The sequence below is a fragment of the Lates calcarifer genome, linkage group LG15, assembly GCF_001640805.2.
Source record: "Lates calcarifer isolate ASB-BC8 linkage group LG15, TLL_Latcal_v3, whole genome shotgun sequence".
NCBI lineage: Eukaryota > Metazoa > Chordata > Actinopteri > Centropomidae > Lates > Lates calcarifer.
Window position 1 is genome coordinate 11,169,775 of NC_066847.1, and position 22,832 is coordinate 11,192,606.

The following is a 22,832-nucleotide window of genomic DNA, read 5'->3' on the forward strand; positions in this document are numbered from 1 at the left end:
TGAAACATTATTGGAGAAAATGTTTTGCAGAATCTCTGCCAGTAAGCTTTAGAGTATGAGTGTCATTATATTGGACAACAGACAAGAATAGATGGTGACAGAGACAAGAGAAGAGAGGACTTCCTTTGTCACGCTGTTGGTCTTGTGCTTGTTGGACAGGAAGTAGTAAATTCAGGGTCTGACCAGGTCACAGGACTCTGCTTTGCTACACTCTATTCTCTCTGCTACTTGACATGCACAGCACACAAAATACTGTATGTGTGTGTCTGTGTTTGTGCGTGTGGGTGTCTATTAGTCACAGACTGAACTACATGCTCAGAATATGAAACTGGATGAGAGCGTGCATGTCTTTGTGTGTGTGTGTGTGTGTGTGCATGCACATGTATAGTGTGTGAATGTGTGTATTCAGTGTGTGCATGTGTGTGTGTGTGTGTTTGTCCAACAGTGCCATTCTCAGATCATGAGTGTAAAATGAAGTCACTGTCTCTGCAACGGCCTCTTTAACATTAGGAGGCTGAAGGAGAGTATTGTTCTATTCATAGAGCTCTCTATGAAACCAGTCCAGCAGAGAGAGGGAGACTCAGAGATAGGACATTAAATTCATATGTCACATCCTACAGTATGCACCATTGAAAACGTGAAATGTGTGTTATACAAGTACCAAAGCAAAGTGGAACAAATTAATATTATGACAAGGGCCTTGTGATAGTCATTAGACCTAGATATGTTAGAAAGCATCACAAGGCACGTTAAAGAATCTAACACGACGAAGGAAGGCATAAGAAAAGGATAAGGATAAAAAGTAATCATAAATATGATAACACATATAAACACACACACCTTATACTGCTTTGCCCCACCTGTTTGACACACCTTCAATGGAAGGAACATACTTGGGGCTAATAATTTACCAGAGGATTAATGGTCAGATAGTGAGAAAAAGAAATGTGAAAACAAGTTGTGAAAACAAACCGCATTTAACCCTGAGTTTCAACTTGTTTAATCTCTTTACATCCACTATGTTCTCATGTAAATGTTGGTGGTTGTTGGAAGCCAAAAAGTGATCCATTTCTCTCCTGAGCGGACAACACCGACTTACCTCAAAGCCATGCTTCTCTGATGGCACCCACACCAGCCTCTTGGCCGCCCAGTCGGCCTGGCTGGCGGCGGAGAACATGGAGTTGGAGGTGGGAGACCCCGGGGCTGCCCCCGACGACAGGAAGCGGGTGACATCGTTGGCGCCACCCCCCGTTGGCCTGGACATGGTACTACTGGCACTGGGGTGAGGAAATAAGGGAGGATACACACAGTTAAGTCAGTTAAGTCTTTGTTGAACCATTCCTCCATTTCTCTACTCTCTTGAGAGAGGCTGAAAAGTGGAGCGCCTTGGATGATGTAAAGGACTGTCAGACAGTGACACTGATGTGATTCTGTGTCAAGGCATTGCAGACGCACACTTCACTGGCACCCACCCACAAATATAGGAAGAGCAGCAGTAGCACGCAAGTAACATGCAGGCCACATCCAGCTGAGATTGGGCCAGGGATGGCCTAATTGAAAGACACAGCAAATCAAGGAGAAGACAGGGATGGGAAGAAAGGCAGAGAGAAGGGTGGGTGGTGGGGTGGTGGAGGGATGGAGAAACAGCGAGATACATCAATCGACTGAGTAAACTGACATGACAGTGAGAGGGGGAGGGAGGGCGAGGGAAAAGGAGAAGGGTGGTATAGCAGTGAGGGGAGAGGATGAGACTGGACTGAATCTATTGTTAACTCAAAGAAAATGAAGCATCCCTCTTCTACAGGCCACTGGACTCAGCAGAGGTGAAACTCCGGTGAGGACAAGTGGATACAGTGGAGCCAAAATGCTGATTTGCCTTAAGGGGTGGTATCATGTGAGACAGGAGGTGACTGTAGCTAGAAGTGGTTACTACTCTGAAACATGAAAGAATCTCCAGTCAGAGCAACTGTAATACTACAACAGGATGTTTCTAGATTTGCTCTGACAACTAAGAAATCATGTATAGCAGTCATTCTGAAAGAAAAGTTCACTTAATGGAGAGAAGGAGAACTCGTGACTACAAAACTTTCCACTGAGGATGGTGGGGATGAATTTGTTTCAGATGGAGTTGCTGCTGCTTGATCCATGATCCATGCTGACCATTTAACAGTGACTGTCGCAGCATTAGCACTGGGACAGGATGGTGGATAATGACCCACTGAATTTTATGCAGGACTCACTTTATCTGAGATGGATTCCCATGTTTACAACATGCAAGCGTTCACGCCATCAGACCACCCCCACATTTTGTTGTATAGGAAAACAAGAAAATACTGTGTATGGAAAATACAACACTTTATCAAATTTGGGTTTAATTCCCTTCAGTGACAGACTTTGGCTGCAATAATCTACCCACGTTTGTTTGCTTGCTCAGGCACTTTTGTATTATTTAGCGCCAAGTCAGATACATCAGAGGTTTCAGCAAAATCCCTGTCACAATTACATCTTGGATGTTGATGTGAACAGTATTTATGAGCTGGAAACTGGTAATTACATTAACTCCCATATGACACCACATAAGCACAGGGCCATCAACATTCACAAAGTTGTTAAATAGAATCTTTACATTGACTTACTGAACAGTAAGTGATTAAAAATATCATTAAAGATAAGTATAGTGTAGGATAGAGATGGGTTTTCCTGACTACATGAGATCTAAACTCTTTTCTCAAGAAGGATACTTACAATTTGAAGATAATCATTTAACTATTCATCACTGGAACCCCAAATGATAATAGTACACACACATTTGAGAAATGTTACTGACTACTAAACCTGTTTGATGGATCATCACAATATGATGATGAAAAATTAGGCCTTAAGGAGAAATGAGCTGACACATAGTCCTCTTAACTTTGGGGGATGAAACAAAGCTCCAGTTCCAGCAAATGTCAACTCTGATCAGACAGGTACGGTTTTGTACCGGCTTGTGTGGTGTGTGTGTGTGTTTTAACAGTTAGGCGTCTCCGTGCCTCGGCAGGTATGTCATCAGTCCTGATTCCTGCTATGTGTCTCAGTCTCAGCTCTCTCCTCTCTGCCTGTTCATGACAGGACCCAGTCCCCAACCCTGCCGTTACCATACCTGTTACTCCAATATAACTCTGGGTGTGGAGTAAACATGTTGACAAAAGAAGTTGCCACCACCCAAGCCAGTCAGTATGGAAAATATGTGATCCCTCAGTGGCATACAACAGCTGTGCATCTATTCTTAAAAGCTGGTACATCTATATAAATCTATAGTTTTCTCACTGTAAATAAATCCCACAAAGAAACCAAAACCAACAATGAGTTGGTCCAACTCTGATTAATTTCCAATGTCCCTACTCTGTCCGCAGCCCTCAGCCCTGAGCCTGTTTGTCCTGAAGATGTAAATCATTAAAATTGGGTCATAAATGTGTAGTTTTGACCAATTATTTTCTCAAACAGCTGGGCACTATGGCTTTAAGCAAATAATACTTACAGGGATAAATACATACTATTTTCATGGCAGATTTATTTGTTACTCTAGTGAGTATCTACCTCATCAGGGAAGTGTATCTGAGATATGAATATAATAGACTACATACTTGCTAGTATGATCAGTTCCTTATCTGTTTTGTATGGGCATCTCACTGACCTATGAGCATATGGGATGCAGATTTCTTTGTCTCCATACAACTCAATGCTGTTTCTAAATCATCTTTAACAATGATCATAGAAGAGATCTTTGCTCATCGATCAGACAGATAGTTGCAGTGTATGGTGCTGATGAGTCCCATCAATGCCGGTAACTCCCTTAAGTCTTTACACACATACACACAGACCTCACAGGTTGTCGCAGTACAGCCTGGATTGACCAGCAAACTCGTCCTGCAGCAGCTGGAGTTGCCAAAAATCCTGACTGCTCTCCTCCATAGCAACACCCTGAACACTCAGCAGCAGCCCACAGACAATACCTTGTGAGTTTGAACTGAGGTCATTCACTGCGGGGGGTCCTTTGCTGTGTGTGTGCGTGTGTCTATCTTATGTGTGGGTGCCTGCGCGTGACTGTGGGGAAGCTGAAAACGCCTTTTTCTTCAGCTTTGATGCGAAGTGGCATTGCATCGGTGATGATACTGTAACATCTGCGCACTTTTTTAGCGGACAGTGAGGAGAGGTGACATTATTAAGCCACTGGCTATAATAATTATTGTGCGGCTGGAGAAGGGTGCAGCTGCGGCGTGACCCCTGATATAAATTACTTGCATTTTTAAGACTGTAGCTCCAGCGCAAAAACTGACGAAGCCAACCACACCTTGAACATAAGACATGAACAATCACATGGGCCCCAGCCTTTAATTGATTCTGTGAACCGCATACATGTGGCAGCCACAAAACCAAGCCATTGTCACTGGAAATAATGAGGGGGTTTAATCGATATTGTTATTTTCTGTAGTATTTTTTATATACCGCAATTAAACCAACAGTAGGCCTATACGTTATAATTATATGGGTCGAAATCCTTAATAATATGGCCATTGGACAGACACAGTTTTCCTTGGCCAGACTTCAGGTCATCGCGATCTAAGCCTCTCTTCGAAGGCGTTCACAAAGATCAATCCAGCAAAAAACGCCTCTAGTCCCACCAACGTTTCATTCTTAGGCGTTATGCCACCGCATTTAGACTAACCCAGCGAGGTTAGCCAGCTCTTCTGAAATATGATACGTTCAGGATATTACACCGGCTATTTACGAGTTGGATTAGGGTAAAGGCAATTAAATCTCTCACCTTCAGGTTCCGCTCTGAGTCGTGGATAAGGCTGTGGTGCGAGGAGAACCGGGTTGAGGCTGTTTCTTAGGTATTTTCCTGCCTGATAGGTGTATAGGCTACCGCATATGCGGCTTTTATCATTGCACCGCTCTCTCAGTGAAGCCGCACACACTGAGAATAAAACAGACGGAGAGCAGTGAGGGCACCGCGACGGCTTCAGCCCCCGGAGAAGGGCTTCCTGCCAGGAGACCAACCGGGTACGAGAAGACGGCTCTTGGTCATGCCTCAGAGAGAAACGACTCCAATCAAAATCTACGACCGAGCAGCGGGCCCGCCTCATGAATACGACGGGAGCTTTCCGCCCCAAAGCTGGCATGAAACGGGCGCGGCGACGAATGGCGTTAACGACAGAGCAGCACTCTCCGCCATTGACCAATGCTAACGGACGAGAGGCGGGGCGCAGTGTGACTGACGTGTGACGCAGCCAATAGGAGCGCTGCAGCAGGTGGCTGTGCGGCGCTCTCGCGCTAGAGTAGGGAAACTTGCGCGCCCTTTGTTTACCACTACAGTGGCGACGAGTGTCCGTAGACACTGATCTGGGATCGGATTTGCTCGAATCCCCGTCCAAACACAGCCTATGGTTTACTTGGAATGATCTGACTCCAGGCGCGTGATTCAGATCATCCCATAAAATCCGACTAAACCCGTGTGCCCGAGGTACCAGAGTTCCGGCGCAAGTGATACGTATTTACACCAATGTAAATATCACAGAAATCATACCTAAAACTTCTGAAATTATACTTTAGCCTACCACTCTAAATATATGTTATGTATAAATGTATCAGTTACAATGAAGTGAACTCCATCTGCTGCTGAAGACCATGAGAGGTGGCTGAGAGCTCTACAAAAAGCCAGTAAGTGGACCTTAAGTTAAAAAAAGAATAATTAGGCCTATTATTTTGTCAGATAAAACTATACACTTTACAAAGTGATTCATAGATTTTTGTTCTTACGAAACTTAAAAGTAAAAAAAAAAAAAAAGTTATACTTTAATCCTTTGACAAAATTGCATGATTAAGTCATTATAAGATATTAATAACTTCAGTACATCAAATAGTTTTTAACATTCTTCCATTTGTGCCTGAAAACAAAACAAAACATTGTTTAGGTCCAGACTCTATAGTGAAAATACAGAAAACATTTTTTGCACTTCCCTCTGTGACAAAACAAGATTTGGTCACTTGTTTTGCATCTGTAAGAGACTTATAGACTTGCAGCATGAACTGCAAGGTGGGCTACAGAGAGAATAAAGAAAGAATCAACCCGTAATTGCAGTTCAATCCCTGTTTTATTTGCTCTACAACACAGTTCAGCTTCACTTGGAAATGCTCTGTGCCCGAGGCAGCTCTGTAATTACATTTCAGTGTTGGAGCAGAGATGTTTAAAGTAAAGAGGTTTCCCTTTACTTTAAAAAAAATAACCAAGGAAAGGTAGCTACAGCTGTAAATGGTTTCATTTTGCTTATTTATTAAAAATGTGCTGTGTATAGTATTACTGTTTACTATGTATTTTACATTATGTATATTATAAATACCTATGATTTTAAAAAATCTAGTATGTTTACTGTGAGAAGTGAATCCTAAGCAACAGTGAAATAACCAAATAATCCATCTGTCTGTTTCTTTCTGGGGTGTTTTAAAAAGTGCTATCATAGTTAAAGTGATGGTGCTATAAGTTCAAGTTACATTTCATGGAAATGGAGGCAGGGTGAACGACATGACCCACCGTGCAGCCTATAAATAGAACATGGTAGCCATAAAGGAGAAGTGTGAGGGAAGACACAAACACAGAACAGCATTAACATTAATTGTAACAGATAATATGTCATCAATGCCTCATCCCCCTGAGGTAACCGCAGAATATCGTTCCAATAACACAAGTGAAACACTGCGATTGATGCCTTGAGGTTAACTTGTGCTGATCCAGCAACACTGTTGTGCTGTTGTAGAGCTTCTTCAATGATATTAGTCTCCATATAGTGCAAAGTACAAAGAACAAGTTCCCAGTTTGTGTGTTGAACAAGCTGATTATTGGTCAAATTGGTCAAATATCAAGATGCATTCCTGACACTCCTTCCTTCTTTTACCAACATCTTCTATAATCAAACTCTAAATACTCAGGTGGCATAATTTTCTGTAAATTATTACAGAATCTAAAATAAACAAGAACATTTCAGGTGCTCTGCAATATGCCTACAAAGTGCAACTATGACATAGTCTACCTTATACACAGCTAAAAGCATCTTTCTGTTATCAGTGCATGATTATACACTACTCAGTCACTGAGCAGATTCACAGTAATTATTTGCATAGACATTTTGTCTACTTAGAGAAAGATACTGTAAATGTTAAGGTGAAAAAAAACCTCTTGCATAAATACCATTATGCAAATACATACAATAAAAATAAGCATATTTTAAACATGACAGTAACTATTGCAGATGCCAGTTGCAAAACCTGTAGTTTGTTATGAAGGCACCACCCATTACACTGTTCTCACATTTTGTGAGAGAAACCAACAGTAACACATCAGATCTGGGAGGGTGTTACATGATTTTATGGGCACAAAAAATACAGAACAATTTTCTATGAACGTCATCTGGTTTCCAGTTTGATCCTTATCCTCATTTGTGCAGCTGGTAGATAGCTGTTTTACTCTCAGAGATGTAAGTAAGTCATTTGTCATTATCTTCATAACACCTCATCCACTTAAACGCAATACTGTTCTAGTGCTGTTGGATGTATCTGCAGGCTTCCACTGCATTGAGTCAATGAGAGCAATTCCTTTTGGATTCAGCCCAAAACATCAAAGGTCACCCAAGTGTCAAGACACTTAAAAGATTATAATGTCCTAGTTAAGTCGCTAACTACTGGAATCCAAAAGTAACAGAGCAAAACAATACAATGTGGTTGATTTTAGCAACAGAGAACATGAAACAATACTGTAGATAGTAGTGCAAGAAAGAAGGTAAGGTGATTAACTGGTCTGGACACATCTAATGTCATCTGTCATCGTGTATCACCGAAGTGAAGATGACTAACACTTCAATGCTCCCTCTAACCTGATGGCATTCAACTCAACACAAAATGGTGGATTAAGTAAAGAAAACATTACCCTCAATGAACAGTGTTTGCATGACACATTGAAAAAAAGCCCCCCAAAAACCCAAACAACATACAGTACATTACATGGGAAAGAAACTGCTCAAAACCGCTGCTAGTTTTCAGCTGTTTCTCCATGTTACTGTTGCTCGCCTACTACTCAACTACATTCTCAACAGCCTCCCAAGGTCAAAGTATCACAAAATGTGCACTATCCATACTTACCATGAGAAAATAAAACATTAAAGTGATAAGTCAGCATCATAGTGGAGTACATTCCTGAGTAGTAAGCACACTACTATTTATTGCATACAAAAGGGACCTAAAATAGAGGTCAAATTTTCTCCAGGATCACGTAAAAAGGAGGTGCCATTGCAGGCTAGAGCCACCATGGGGTGCTGTTGCATACCCTGCCAGACAGGCATTAGAGCCAGATGCGAGTGCTGTGATAGTGATGGGCCAGATGTGAGACTCAGCAGACAAGTTTTCAATGATTATGAAAGATTGCCAGGACCAATCAGACAACTCGGCCAGTGTAGTAACTCATATCCCCATTGGACTGACCCGAAACCTTACATCCTTGCTCTATCTGTCCTTTTCCTTTCTATTTCTCTAAAAAATCTTCTTATCTGTGCCAATTGTGCCTATTTAAATCTTACAAACTTCTAATGATCTCTTAACTAACCCCTGTTCTGGACTTTCTTTCCTGTCCAATCACTGTAAACAGTCCTGAAAATGACAAAATCATGGCCCTATCCACTTAATCCTGTCTCTCTTTCTCCTGCTCTTTCCTTCCAGTCTAAGCCCCTCTTTATGTCTGTACTTCCTCTAAACTCCTAGTACAACTCCCTGCCTCTTTTCCCTTGAGGCCTGCAGTCCATCAAGTTCAGTTGTAGTGGAGATGGTCTGCCAGGGATGGCCTTTGGGTCGGTGGGGAGGGACACTCAGGGTCTTGGTCAGGCTTATCATCAGGGGAAGCGAGTTGCAGAGCCACTTCGTTCTCATAGCAGAATGAGGAACGTGAGCTTTGAATGTATTTTTGCTCGACCAGCTCTTTAGCACTGCATGAAGGTGTGTTAGGGATTTCGTATGTCCGATGGAAGAACGAGTAATCCACCTGGAAAAAGAGCAGAATACGCAATTTTTTAAGAACACATTTTATTTGTATGGTAACAAGATGAAGTGTCTACATCTCAGCTGGTGTTTCTGTGAGGCTTTATTTGGATAGAAAGGTGCGTTGAGCTAAATGCAAACATCACCATTCTAACACGCTCACCGTAACAATGCTAATATGCTGATGTTTAGTAGGTTTATGCTTACCACGTTCACTGTCTTAGTTTAGTGTGTCAGCATGCTAATAAACACTCTCTAAACAGAAAGCACAACTAAGGCTGATGGGAATTTCAGACATTTTGCAGGTGTTTGGTCATAAATCAAAGTACTGGACAAACTGAATAATTGACCTGATGGCGGCACTAGACAACATGTCAAGTGATAATAAGGAAAGATCATTAATGTCCAAAATCATTAACATACATCCATATGGTGGATGTTGAGATATTTCACTAGATACGTTAAGATTTTGACCTGATGGTGGAGCTAGATGACATGTCAGGGGATCACCAAAGTCATTAGGGTTCATCCCCTGAGGACTATGAATGTCAAAATTTTATGGCAGGTTTACACAGTTGAGATATTTCAGTTTGGACTGGTGGTGGATTCATCAAACAACGCTACCATTCCCAGAGTCATGCTGCAAACATGGCTAAAAGCATGTAATACATGCTCCCAACTACAGTGAAGTAATGAATACCACTTTATTTCAGACTTAGCATTAAGGCAAAGGAACTATCCATATCTTTCCTGTATATCTCTCTATGCTTCCTTTCTGACCTGGTAGCAGTCTTTCCTCTCGAACAACACTGGTTCAAAGCGGTGTCCCCAGAGGATTTCGGAAGCCAGATAGGAGCTACGGCACTGTGTGGTCATGGCTGTGGCCTCCACCATTCCCTCGAGTATGACCACTACCTCCAACTCAGAGTCACTCTCCAGTGTCTTTCGGTCCATCTCAAAGAAGGGTGACTCATCATTGATCTCATGGACAATCGTAACAGGTGAGACCAAGAAGATGCGGTCAGTACCAGTGTCAAAACCCACATTGATGTCTACGTTGTCCAGTGGGAGGAACTCTCCCTCTGGTGTCACCCTTGGCTAAAAGCAGGTTGGGAACAGAGAGTAAAACAAAGTCACCATTTGGTACATAAAACTTTCCACATTAGACGTTGCAAAATAGATTTTCACGTGGTAAAATATTAAATGGATACTGGAAATGATTTCCAGTATGAAATAAACAAAAGCTAAAGGCAGGCGAGACATGATCAAGTACAATAGAGTATAAATATTAATAAAATTGTCTTGAACTGTCACAGTGACCCAAAAGCTTAGTATTTGGTTATTATATTCAGTTGAATTCGACAATGCAAGGTTTTAGCCATACCGCGCATAGACTTATCACTCACCTAACTATTACTATATCACAATATCCAGTCCCGGCATTTATAATTGTACTTCTTTGATCCTCGCAAACTAAATCCCATTTGCCCTGTTTGAACTTTAATATGGTCATGCTATTAGGAGATATCAAATTATCTATGCTGTAGCCTCAGTGTTAAACAGATTTTGAATCTACAGACATCTCAGACAGCATGCACTCATGTATACACACATAGCGATGATGATGATGACAAAACATTCAGAAAAAAAACTAAACTACCCACATAAGACCAAACCAGACAGTAGGGTAAAGATAAGCATACATACAGTGCAATAACCTAACCCACATAGATACAGTACACACAAGGGAAAATGAGATGACAAAGGACAATAGTTCTCGGTTAAAGAATTGTGGGCAAGTTAATCCATGGTAAATCTTCCTAACCCCTGAGGGAAAATAAAACAAGCTCTCATTAACTACGGTCCACAGAATACAGGCCAGATGGTCTCAGCGCTCTCTCTTTCTCTCTACTGCAACCTTTTTTCCTCTACTGCCATCTCTCACAGTAGCAACCTCTATTTTTTTGGTACTTTTTAAAAAAACTTTTCCCTGACTCTTCTAATCTCACCAGATCATTCTTTGACCTTTTCCTTACAAAGAAAAGTCTTATTGCTGCCATACTTTCTGACCTCTTTCTTTTTTCATCATGGTCATTATACATCGTCCCTCCACTTACCTTCAGTAGTTGTGCTCTGACGTGTGCCTCTACCAGGTGGCTCTTGCGTAGGTTTCCAACCCTCCACATCATGCAGAGTTTCCCATCCCTTAGTGCCACCACAGCTGTTTCCGAGAACACCAGTGTCTCATTGCGCTTCTTGGGCTTGGCAATCTTTGCCATGACTGCCCCGATGATGAAGGCGTCGATAATGCAGCCCACGATGCACTGCAAAACGACCGCCACCACCGCCAGGGGACATTCTTCGGTCACGCTTCTGAATCCGTAACCGATGGATGTCTGCGTCTCCAAAGAGAAAAGAAAGGCCGCCATGAAGCTGTTCACCTGGAGGAAGCACGGCTCCTCAACAACTGTCTCTCTATCAGACTCTCCTCCAGAACTGGACTCTCCTGATCCCAGAGAGGCACCTGAGCTGGGGGAAAGCCGAATGGAGAGGTCCCCATGCGCGGAGGCAATGAGCCAGAAGGCAAATCCAAAAAGTAGCCAGGAGAGAAGGAAGGAGAGGGTGAAGATGACCAGCATCCAGCGCCAACGGATGTCCACACAGGTGGTGAAGAGGTCACTGAGGTACCGCTGGCCCCTCTCGCTCATGTTGACGAAGGTGACGTTGCAGCGTCCGTCCTTGCCCACAAAGCGTTGTCGGGGCCGGCGGCTTGAGCGCCTAGTGCGCCGGCGGCTGGTACTGAAGGGGGAAGAGAGTGAATCCTGGTCTGAGGATGAATGGCCTTCCCCTCTTCCTCCTCCACTACTGCCTCTTCCACTTCTTAGCCCTGAGCACTTTCCTCCTGTTCTCACCCCGCCTTCTCCTCCTGCATCTCCTCCGACTAACTCTCCGATGGCACTCTGCCTCCGTGCATTGTTGGTGTTGCTCTGAAGAGGTAGAGCTTTGCCGTTGAGGGCATGGGTCGGGGAGGGGCTGGTTGGGGTCCCAGACCCTGTTGGGCTCCCCCCTGCCCTAGCCGGATCTGCAGCACTCTGCGCCAGCCTCATGACCTCCTCCTCCTCCACTGGCCCATCAACCACAGCACTGAAGCGGCGTTTCACACGTGCCGCTCCCATTATATACTAGAAAGTTTCCTCTCTGTTATGGAGAAGTTCACAGTTTCTCAGTATTTCTCAGTGAGCCTTGATTTGACTGTTGATGCACCTTGATGCAGTCAGTGAAATTAAATGAAGTGCTAACAACACAGCCAGTTTTTCCTCTTAAAGAGATAATTGTAGGTCCATAGGGGCCAAAGATAACCCAGAGGATAGTCCCGTCCAAGGACATTGATCGGTCACTTGTTTCAGTGTCCTTTTTGCAAGCTGTACTGCTGTTTCTCAGGACAGTCTATCCTTTCAGTTATTGATCCCTCAGCAAACAAAGTGGGCTTTGTTGAAATAGGTCCACGGATACATTCATTAACAAACCAGTTAAATCATACTCACTGAAGAAAGCAAAGTACCATGAGCTGAAAAGAAGGAGTAACCAGTAGCCTAAGGAATCTATTTCTGTGCTCCCCTGTTTGCAATAATTGGTTTGACAAGGAGTAGCAGGGCTGTGTTGACTCAACAGACATCACAGGAGCATGCAGGATTGGTCTCGTTCAGTTCAAAACAATGAAAGGAAAGCCTCAAGCAGGTATTAATAAACTGACAATGCAATGGAGCAAGAGGATTGAGATGGAGACATTTTCAGGATTTACAGGTCACTATAAGGTACCCTTTATAATATTGTGACAAGCTGCAAATCAGCTGAATAAGACAGACAAGTCCAAATTAATTTCCAACAGGACGATATGATAAAAACATTTCCAACATGCAGTCAAAAAAGATTAAAAAAAAAAAAAAACATGCCAAATCTTACGATCAAAGTTCATCCCAGTTTCACAACCCCTTGGTATGGGCATGAGGAAACAAAGAATACAGCATGTTCAGAAATTTAAATGCCTACAGACATTGTTCATCAATCATAATTCAGTACAAATACATCTTGGATAAAGTGCTGAATACAGCGTATCTGTTTCAGCTGACTAGACCTTGTATTGGTCTTCACAAGTCAGGGAAATGACACTTCTGCCCAACAAAAGGGGCCCAATTGAAACAGATTTTGTTTGTCATTTCCTGTTCAGTCATGTCACTGCTTTAACAATTTCACATTTTCTTTCTAAAGGTCTGCATATATGTTTGATGGCCATTGTCAATTTGGAGAAGACTTGCTTTGTGTACTGACTGTTGCATGGATAATATTGACCTGAACTACACGGCTGTTAGCAATCATCTGCAACAGTTAGTCTCTCAGAACAGACATACCTCATTACAGCTCAGCATTACGGCTGAGAATTCACCTATGCCTGACAAAAGATAAGAAGAAGAGAAGAAAACAACAGAGAGAGATTACTTTGATCCATCTCCAACATTACTCATGTTTTTAGCTTTAAGTGGAAGATTTATATGGATGGAAAAGGTAAGTACACAGGTCACCTGAGGAAGTTTTCTACATTTCTCTGGTGGTCTGGTGCCAAGGTTGATAGATCAGTTCTATGCCACAGAAGGAGAAGAGCTGAGAACTAAGGAGGCTGAGAGCGTAACTGGGATTGTGGGCTGTGGTCTCTTACTCAGCATCCCTGTTTGAACCAGATCACAAAAGGCTACCTGAACTTCAGAGAGAGTTTCTGCAGACAACAGATATGATTATTATATGATGCAATGTGCTAATAAGGACATGCAGGATCTATTTCATTAAAACTGATAAAGTATAAATTACGGAAAAGAGATATGTGCAAATATATCTGGCAATAAAAAGATATGCTTGTAGTATTAGTATTTACCTTGCCCAACCATTTCCAGAGAACTCTACTACTGAGTTAAAGCACAGAAAGTATCACATCCAGTCTCTTTGGAATAACGGACAGAATCAACCCCCCAAGCGTGACCCTGAAGTGTTCTAAGTACAAATGGAACTAAAAAACATTTGACAAAAGTTACAGCTGTAACTGTGCAAATATGGAAGAAGCCATTTCAGGCAACCAGTAATAGCAAAGTAGACAAAAGTCTACAACAAATGGAAATGGGGAAAGAGATCCCTCCTGAAGTGAGAAGTGACATATGGGTTCATCTTTACTTATGTGTTGACCTTCCTTTCTGACACATGTTTAGTAAAAGCACTGAGCTTTGGTGATTTGGGGGGACAAATCACAAGAGAAGACAACAAAAGAGTTTGCTGGTTGTTCCGTTTCCTTTGCAGAGTTGTTGGTGTCTGTTTTGTATTCCCTTGTTTTAGAGCCTTCTTGTCTAGTGCACTGCCAGTCTTAAAAGAAATGAGAACAAACAAAAAGAGAAAATCAAAGTTAAGGTAGATATCACAAAACTGTGTTTGAAACAGATGCTTCAGTAGTTACGCATCTTGTTCACTCTTCACATTAATGCATCTATTCACGTTTTATATTTGTTTAAATCTTCTGTATGCTCTATACGATAAATGTCTATATGGATGGAAATCAAAAACCTACTGTTGACAGTGTATCTCTTTGGTTTCTTTCATGCAGTCCTTGGATTGTTACTGGATTTCAGTCAGATACTTGCAGAGGTTTTCCCACATACAATCCTAACGTGAAGAACCAAACCCCATAAAGGCAAAATTTCACAGAGATGTGCCTATGCAGTCATGTAGCCTGTGAAGAGAAACAGAGAGAAACAATTAAGTAACGGAATACACACCTTTAAAATTCTAAATATTTTACACAGAGCATAACAACAGGTGGTCAACAGGTGCAGTGCAGCTAATATATATTCAAATGTCAACCATTGCATAATTTTTAAATGACTGCAGAGAGGCTATTCATAGAATTTCAAAGGGAGACCAATTAAGGCATCAAACAGGTTATCATATTATGAAGCCATTGATAAATAACAAAGTTTCTCATTCTCATTTTGAATCAAGATACCAAGTGGTACAGGATGAATAATCTTTCATAAAAAGTGGATTAAAGCCAATAGACTGGTCGAGTTGAGAGGGGGGTGGGAGTGGGCGGGTTCCTGGTCTTGGTCAAAGGTTGACGCTGGGATTGTAGCTCAGAGGAAGGACTGGGGGTGACAAGATAATATGTCTTGCTGTGGCGATGGCGATGTGCTGTGGATTACAGCTGCGCTCGTGACTTCGGTAATCTCACCAATGGTTTTGTTAATCCGAAGAGGACTTACATAAGAACCACTACTGTTATAGACAGTGGCAAGAATATCTATTAACAGACACAGGTGGGATCTGTTAAGGGATAAACAGGATTTAGGAAACAAAGTAGTATGAGTCAATGAATCTAACAAATGTTCAACCAAAATGCATGAATAAAACAAAGTAACTACTAAGTTTTATATTACACAGCTAAATGTGGTAAAATTCTAAAAATAAAAAAAATGATGGTAGCTTAGACAAGGAACAACATTGGAACTCAAACTGAACCATGCAGTCGTTTAGGGTCTTAAAAATGGAAGACAGAATCAGAATCAAAACACTTAATCCATCCCTTGTGGGAAATTGTTGTGTTGCAGTGCTCCAATTCATATATAAGTTTTTAAAAAGTAACAACAACAACAATACTACTACTACTACTTATGATAATAATAATAATAATATAACCACTGATCTGAAAAGATACAAGAAAATAAAAAATATATCCCATCAGTAATTCTGAGATTCTGCCAGGCTTGTGTTGCGTGAGGAGGCTTTGACCTTGGTGCCTCGGCTGTAGTTCCTGCCAACACTACCAAATGAACAAGCTCTCAGGTCTGCTATCTCAGTGATTGGGCTGAAGTGTTGCTGGACAACTGACGACAGTAGCTAGAGGAGGTGATGAGGGAAGTGTGTGTGTGTATGTGTGTATAGGCAATGTGAGAGTCCACATGTTCTTGTGTTGCCTAACCTTATCATGGTGAGGTGGCAAATATCTCAAATGACTCCACGCAGGGGTGTGTGAGAAAATTGGCGGTGTGAAGTTGTTGCTTCACACTTTCAGGCCCCCCGAGCAGAAACCAATCCACAGTCCTTCCTTATATGATGAGGACTGGAAGATGTGTTGGGGCTAATGTTAATAGGTTTGCAGCAAACATCAGCCTCTGATATTAGATTACACAGTGGTCAATTATACTGGGTAGAGTCCAGCAGGTTACTGAAAATACAATAATAATTGTTCACTGAACTGGCCATTGTCTATTTTACATGAGATGTACTGTCCTTCTCCTTATTGGAATATTTATTTATTTATATTTACACCAAACCAGGTACATGTAATGATTAGTCAATTAACTGGTTAGTTGACAGAAAAATAGCTGGCAACTACTGTGACTGATCATTTAAGTAACTTCTCTGGCAAAAATTATTAACTTTAACGATTCGCATTTCCTCACATATGAGAATATGGTGCTTTTTCTCATCCTACATTTTAATAACATTTAATTTCTTAGTTGTTCAAACTAAACAAGAAATCTGATGACATCACCTTGGTTTTTAGTTTTTCCTTGTCTGATTTAATGATCTAAGGGCAGAGGGTGTTGTAATGCTGTACAGATTGTTAAGTCCCTTGGGGTAAATTTGTGATATTGTAGGCTGTAAAAGCAAAATTTGACTTGACTTGCAGCTTTGAACCATTCTATAATTAATTTTCCCAAAGTCTTTAAGATATAGGTGCAATTACATACCTAATTGATTACAGCCTACAGGGCACCACCAAGATGGTTGGGAGACACATGATCTATCAAGGACCATGGCTTCTCTGTTGTGTATTTTACTGCCCTGAAATGCCATAATAATAATTAACCCTTCTGATATGGACATAACAACTTAAAAGAATCTAAACAAATTCAATTTAATCATCAGCATAAACTAAAATCTAAAATACCAAAATCTTATGCTGAGTAAGTAATTTCTCTTAGGTCAATGCTCAGCCTCCTATCAGCAGCCAAAGATGCCATAGCCAATGCAAATAAACCACTAAGTGGGCCGCATTATTTCTTATTCGACTCTCACTGGTTTGAATTAGCAAAAATTTTGAGTACTACATTAACCCAAAAACTTGGTACAGCAAAACATCTGCTTCAACAATCACGTTCATAAAGCTCCTGCACGACCACATTAATCCACTTTCACCACCTATCTTTCTCTCCTTTCTCTCCCCGTGGGTCTCTCACCATGTATTCTTTCTCTCTGTGGCACCTCCCCTGTCCTCTTTCTATCCAGATTATCTGACCATATTAAGGTGTTATGTGGAAAGATTAGGTCTGCAGAGAATATGATTTCAGTGTCATTGAAAAAGGCACTGAATAAACCATGTTCTTCATTTTGCTCAGTCTCTCTCCATGCCTCCTCTGTCACATATGATCTACCCTGTTTCCTGTTCTTATGTTCTAAACACAACAACTACATGTTGGCAACAATTGATTGACATAATATTCACAATCTACTTCACTCTATGACGTGTTTTCATGGGTCATTAATGGTTTGATGATTCAAGAGTTCAGGAGATTAACACTGTGGACACAATGCACAAAACCTAAGTGAACCTCTACATTGTGAGGCCACAATGCAAATATGGGGACATCAATACTTGTTATTGATCAGTGAAGGTTAGAAACCAGGGCACAGATTGAGTTTCTCTCTGGTTCTCTCTCAGTGTCACATGGCTCTCTGTCTCAGGCTTATTTAATTCAGTCTCTTTTACTTTAGGCTTAGTTATTCTGTTCAGTTTGCTTCACAAAGCAGATTTTAAATCATGTCTAATGAGCACTAATGGCCTACTGCAGCCACTGTAACAGCAAAGCCTGAAAATATCAAACAAATGTGCAGACACATTAGAGCACTGCAGTGAACTCTTGATTTTAGCCAATCTGATCAATAAAGCTCTGGTCTAGTGAAGTGTTGATCTGGGGGCATCATTCATATGAAGCAATAACTTCAGCTGGTAGCTGCAGCACCAGAGCACCAAATAGTAATGGATGTTGCATCATAAAGACTAAAATCCAACTGAATATTAGGTGACATTATATTAAGTATGTCTCTAAAGCATTCAAATTTAATATGAAGGGTTTCATTCAAAAAGTTCAGATCATGTTGCAAAACATTTTCAACAGATGGATGAATACACATCTTAAAAGGCTTTAAGTTGAATGCAAGATAATGGTTCTGCATGTTTTAGCCCATTTACTATGAACTGGAAGGTTGAATGGTTTACCATATTCAATGCCACTGGTTTCAGTGCAGTTTAGCATGGGAATCAGCTTGCATAAACGAATTGCATAAAAGAGTAGAGTACGCCATTGATTCGACATTTGCTCTTGCAAAATCGATGCAGCAAACCCAGAGATATCACCTTTTCTACTCCACACAAACCTGGAGCCTGCAATATCCACAACAGGATAGTTTGGTCAGATATTCAGGGGTGCAATGCTTGTAGCAGCTAATGTAGCCTCAGACTGCAAACCTCAAGCTGAGCTAAGGAGCAGGTTACAGTGGCGTGATGACATCACTTCTTCTAACCCTACACTCAGTTTTGTTTTGTTTTCCATTTTCAAACTTGTAGTCTTCAGCCCCAGCTGATAATGACTCAAGTGATATCACTTCAGACAATTTATCAGACCTCACACAGCTTCCTCTGGACCCAAAGAAAGGGTTTATACAACAATAAATTGCCTGGGCCATTATTTTTTGGACCCCAATCCCCCCATAAAATCTGACTGTGTATGGTTAGAGTTGGTTAAATATTGTGAGCTGGGAACTAGGAATTCACTGAAGAACATCTCTCTCTCTCTCTCTCTCTCTCTCTCTCTCTCTCTCTCATGTGTGGAGTCATCTTGGCACTGGGCCTTATTCCATCTAATTGAAACTTTTCTTTTGCCGTCCCTCCCTGAGCTGTGTGCAGTGATCGAGGTCATTGTGTGATGACGACGAAATGTTAATCAGGGGAGTTAAGATGCTGCAACTCTTTTCTAATTAAGGCAGATAAAGTTACATCTACCATTATTACATTTACACTGTTTTATCCCAAACCTATTCTGTTGGAAAAAAAAAAAAAAATCATATACAAGTAAAATACGGAACAACCAGCAAGTAAAATACCTGCCCTGTTCTGGGTCTTTCTAATTGTCATTATACTTATATAGAAACACTTTTCACATATTTAGAAAGTCTTTTTAGTGTATTTCTGCTTTAGTGCATCACCAATTTTCATTTTCCCAAACATAGCATTAATTGGCAGACTACTGTACTGGTTTAAATTACAACGCACAAAATGTTTCTTTTTTTCAAGTTACTGAGTGTGAACATGGTCTCAACACACCACTGCACAGCATGTCATGACCACATCAGCTGCTTTCACTCACTCTGCCCATGAACAACACAGAGTGATGCTATTTGCAGATAAGTGCATCTGAAAGGCGCACACAAAACAATGTGTCAGGGCTCTCCTGAATGTCTCGTTATGATGATGCTGTCAATATTCAAAGTAAGTGCATGACTAACATGTTGTGCAAATGCATATTCAATACCCTTTTGGAAATTAAAGGATGGAGCTTTAGTAGTGACTGATGTTATACACTTGTGAAATAAACATAGTATGTAGAAATCAGAGCAGTTAAAATGTCTGGAGTAAAAGGACACAGCCATGCTGCAGCTGAACTGCAATACCAATGTAGTGATTCTATATCACAATATTATAATATACTGTCATATTATTAATCACATTTTTCTTGAAAATCCTAAGTTAAAGTGGCTTGAGTGGGGAAGAAGTACAATTTCTACAAACAAAATGGGACATGACATTTGAATGATGTGAGCCTTAACAAAGCAGGGAGGGTCTAAGCAAAATATGCCATCATGTTGTATTAAGGGAAATTGGGATGCAGGGTTTTTGGAAGGTTGACCAACACCTGACACTAAAGGTAAAAAAATCTTTGGTCTCTGCTTCATCAGTTTTTTAAAACTCTGTCCCTCCTATGTATCCAGAAGTTATGGATGTGCAACGCTAAACTGCTAGAGTACCCTTCACCATCATTAGTTATGATGTTAACTTGCAAACTGCCACAGAAGCTTTGTATAGGTCAAATAACTTTTGATCTATGGTTACCCTAAAAAAAAAAAAAACTGTGGGCATCTTATAATATGACCTCTTTACCCCATGTACCTCTGTGAAAAACCTTTGACAACGCATCATGACATTTTTGAAACCTATCTATCATCTGTGTGTGCTACCCACTGCAAATAAACACTGCAACACTTTCAAAATCATAAAATCACAATTCTTGTGTCCTGTACATGTGTTTCACAGCGGTTTGTCTCACCGTTTTTGTCAGTTGTCCAGAGGCATTACGTCATTTTAAAACCTATTTCAAAATACAGCTGTGTTTTCTACCAGTTCACCACTCACAAAAACAAAAAAGGATTAAATAAGGCTGAATCATCAGGGCACACCAAGCTTTCTGGCCACATTATCTCTTCAGTTCTTGCTCTGTCATTGCTTCACTGGTTGCTGTTAACCTGACACTAACATCTTTTTATTCTTTTTTTTTCATCCCCAGTCCTGCACAAGTTAAGATTAAAAAATAGTCAGAAATCAATGTAAACTATAATTTTCCAACTTCCAAATTTTTTTATGAAAGAAAAAAACTTAAGGCCATCCTCACTCTCACATAGGCTGCAATGTTTTACACATTCTGAGCAAAACCCAGATGTGTATAACTGCAGCATCTGCCTGATACCGTTCAGTTTGGCTACAGGGGTTAAAAACAGTGCGTTCACCTGCTTTTTACATGAAACTTTAAGTTCACATGCAGAACCGCCGACCATAAAGGTAAAATTCAATCGACAGTGATTCGATATAAACGATATGAAAATATTTTGTGGTGTTTAAAGAACTTCCTACGCACTGAAGTGCAGCACTTACCCTCTGATGACAGTTTCCTCACGTTAATTCAGCGCGGTGAGTGACGGACGACCTGAATGTACTTTATCTGTCCATAACGGTTGATTACTTTGGTAAATTAAAACAAACACAACTGGTTGGAAACAGTGCGCGAGCCGTCCTGTGCTGGCGGTGCGGTCAAGTGTCCGCGAGCCCTCATGTGGCGGACGAGCGCGCTCACGTCGCGTTGGTATCTGTCCCCAATGGCAGACGAGGCTACCACGCGCCTGACCTTGTCGTATCATACTGTCTGATTCATCGATATTAAAATCACAGTTTATATGTTCAATACACGTGAATAACTGATGTCACATAACTAATTTAATTCATTGACTATTTATTTTTAATAAACACATAGATTTCCTGTATCAAAACTGTCACACAAATAGCTAATAAATTAATTTGTATTTTTTGTTTAAAGATAAAGCCATAACAAGGTCTAATAATTATTTCATGTCTCTATTGTCAATTACGTCATAAACGACTTCATACATTTGTGGTCTAATTAAAAACACACCCTTTTAAAAACCTCTTATTTCTGTGCACTTTTAAACGTCAGAGTTCACTTCTGACACATTGAATATAATCCAAGATTACTGTAACACAATCACTTAAAGTGAGGTCGCATCTGTTTGTTAAAGAAATCATTACGAAAAATACATTTTACTGATGTTAGTGTAAAGTTTATTTCAGTGAATTCTCTCTGTGTGTGTGCTGTTGCTGTTGTGTTTGTGTGTCTAAGAGACAGTGTAAACCCTATCAACGTTTGGCAATATTATCCTTAATCATAGTGATGGCAATAAAGCTAATTTGAATTTGTATGTAAAATTGAACTTGAGTGACAGAGAGACACACAGACAAAGTGACCATTAACCATGTGTGTGTGTGTGTGTGTGTGTGTGTGAGGGGAAGAGAGGGAGAGTGTGTGTTTACGAATACTTAATCTGATTTAATCTGTCAAGGCGCCCAAGAAGTGACCTATGATGTCATGAGCTCAGTCATTCTGTGGAAATAAGGATCAGATTGGAGATGACTGAGGGCAAATGGTGAAGAAGCAACATAAGACAGCAGCCACAACAATCAGCTGCATCCAGCAACATAAACATGTAAACATATAGACACACTACACTACAAACCTATGCCATGGATAATCTCAGTCTGTTAGTCCACAAAATATGTTGACATAACAATAAACTCAGTCATTGTCACATAGATTTACACATGCAACAGGGGCGACCTGTGTCATTTAAAATTGCATAAGTGTTTGTGTCAAAACACTAATTGTAATTGACCTGTGGAAAACTGCCCGGGAGGGGAGGGAAGGGGGTAGAGACAGAGAGTCACAGAGGAAGTGATGTGGGAGGCCATGATGTAAGTTGAGAAAAACATGAAGGTTTAGAAAGAACCAGAGGATTGTTGTTAACGAAGATGACATTCAGGAAAACTAGAGACATTCAAGAGGAGAAAATATATCTGATGAATCACTCTACAGTCACTTCTGTTAAAACTGTAAAACAGACATGAGACAAACAGTTCCTCCAAATGCTATGCTGGATTGTTTTTGTATACCGCGGTGCCAGGCTAATGCGCCGAGAATCACCAAGTTCAAATGTGGCAGAAAAGTATTTGAAAATCAATTAAGAGTTGCCTCTTTGTGACTAACAACTCAGCTGAAGTCTCCTGATGAGAGGAGGGTCAGTCTTCTGTAATGTTGTTATACTGCGAA

General features: G+C 40.9%; 2 protein-coding genes across 7 annotated transcripts in view; both read right to left on the bottom strand.

Annotated features, from left to right (window-relative positions):
* The window catches only part of myh14 (myosin, heavy chain 14, non-muscle), a 29,430-nt gene extending 24,214 nt beyond the window's left edge, over positions 1–5,216 (bottom strand). For all 5 annotated transcript variants that reach the window (XM_018680396.2, XM_018680393.2, XM_051076164.1 and 2 more), the window contains exons 1-2: positions 4,808–5,216; positions 1,100–1,277 (exon numbers count right to left, since the gene is read on the bottom strand). In XM_018680396.2, coding sequence (XP_018535912.1) covers positions 1,100–1,264 — 165 coding nt within the window. In that variant the 5' untranslated portion in view covers positions 1,265–1,277; positions 4,808–5,216. The remainder of the gene's footprint in view (positions 1–1,099; positions 1,278–4,807) is intronic.
* A 768-nt stretch (positions 5,217–5,984) lies between these two features.
* kcnj14 (potassium inwardly rectifying channel subfamily J member 14) lies at positions 5,985–21,258 on the bottom strand. 2 transcript variants are annotated; one of them, XM_051076410.1, is made up of 6 exons: positions 21,089–21,258; positions 14,672–14,833; positions 13,991–14,469; positions 11,181–13,786; positions 9,844–10,161; positions 5,985–9,067 (listed from the first exon to the last, which is right to left on the bottom strand). In XM_051076410.1, the coding sequence occupies exons 4-6, from the start codon at positions 12,237–12,239 to the stop codon at positions 8,837–8,839; spliced, it is 1,608 nt and encodes a 535-aa protein (XP_050932367.1). In that variant the 5' UTR covers positions 12,240–13,786; positions 13,991–14,469; positions 14,672–14,833; positions 21,089–21,258; the 3' UTR covers positions 5,985–8,836. The 2 variants fall into 2 exon arrangements, with proteins under 2 accessions (XP_050932367.1, XP_050932366.1); XM_051076409.1 differs by having other exon boundaries at positions 11,181–13,055; positions 13,473–14,469.
* Positions 21,259–22,832: the final 1,574 nt, after the last annotated feature.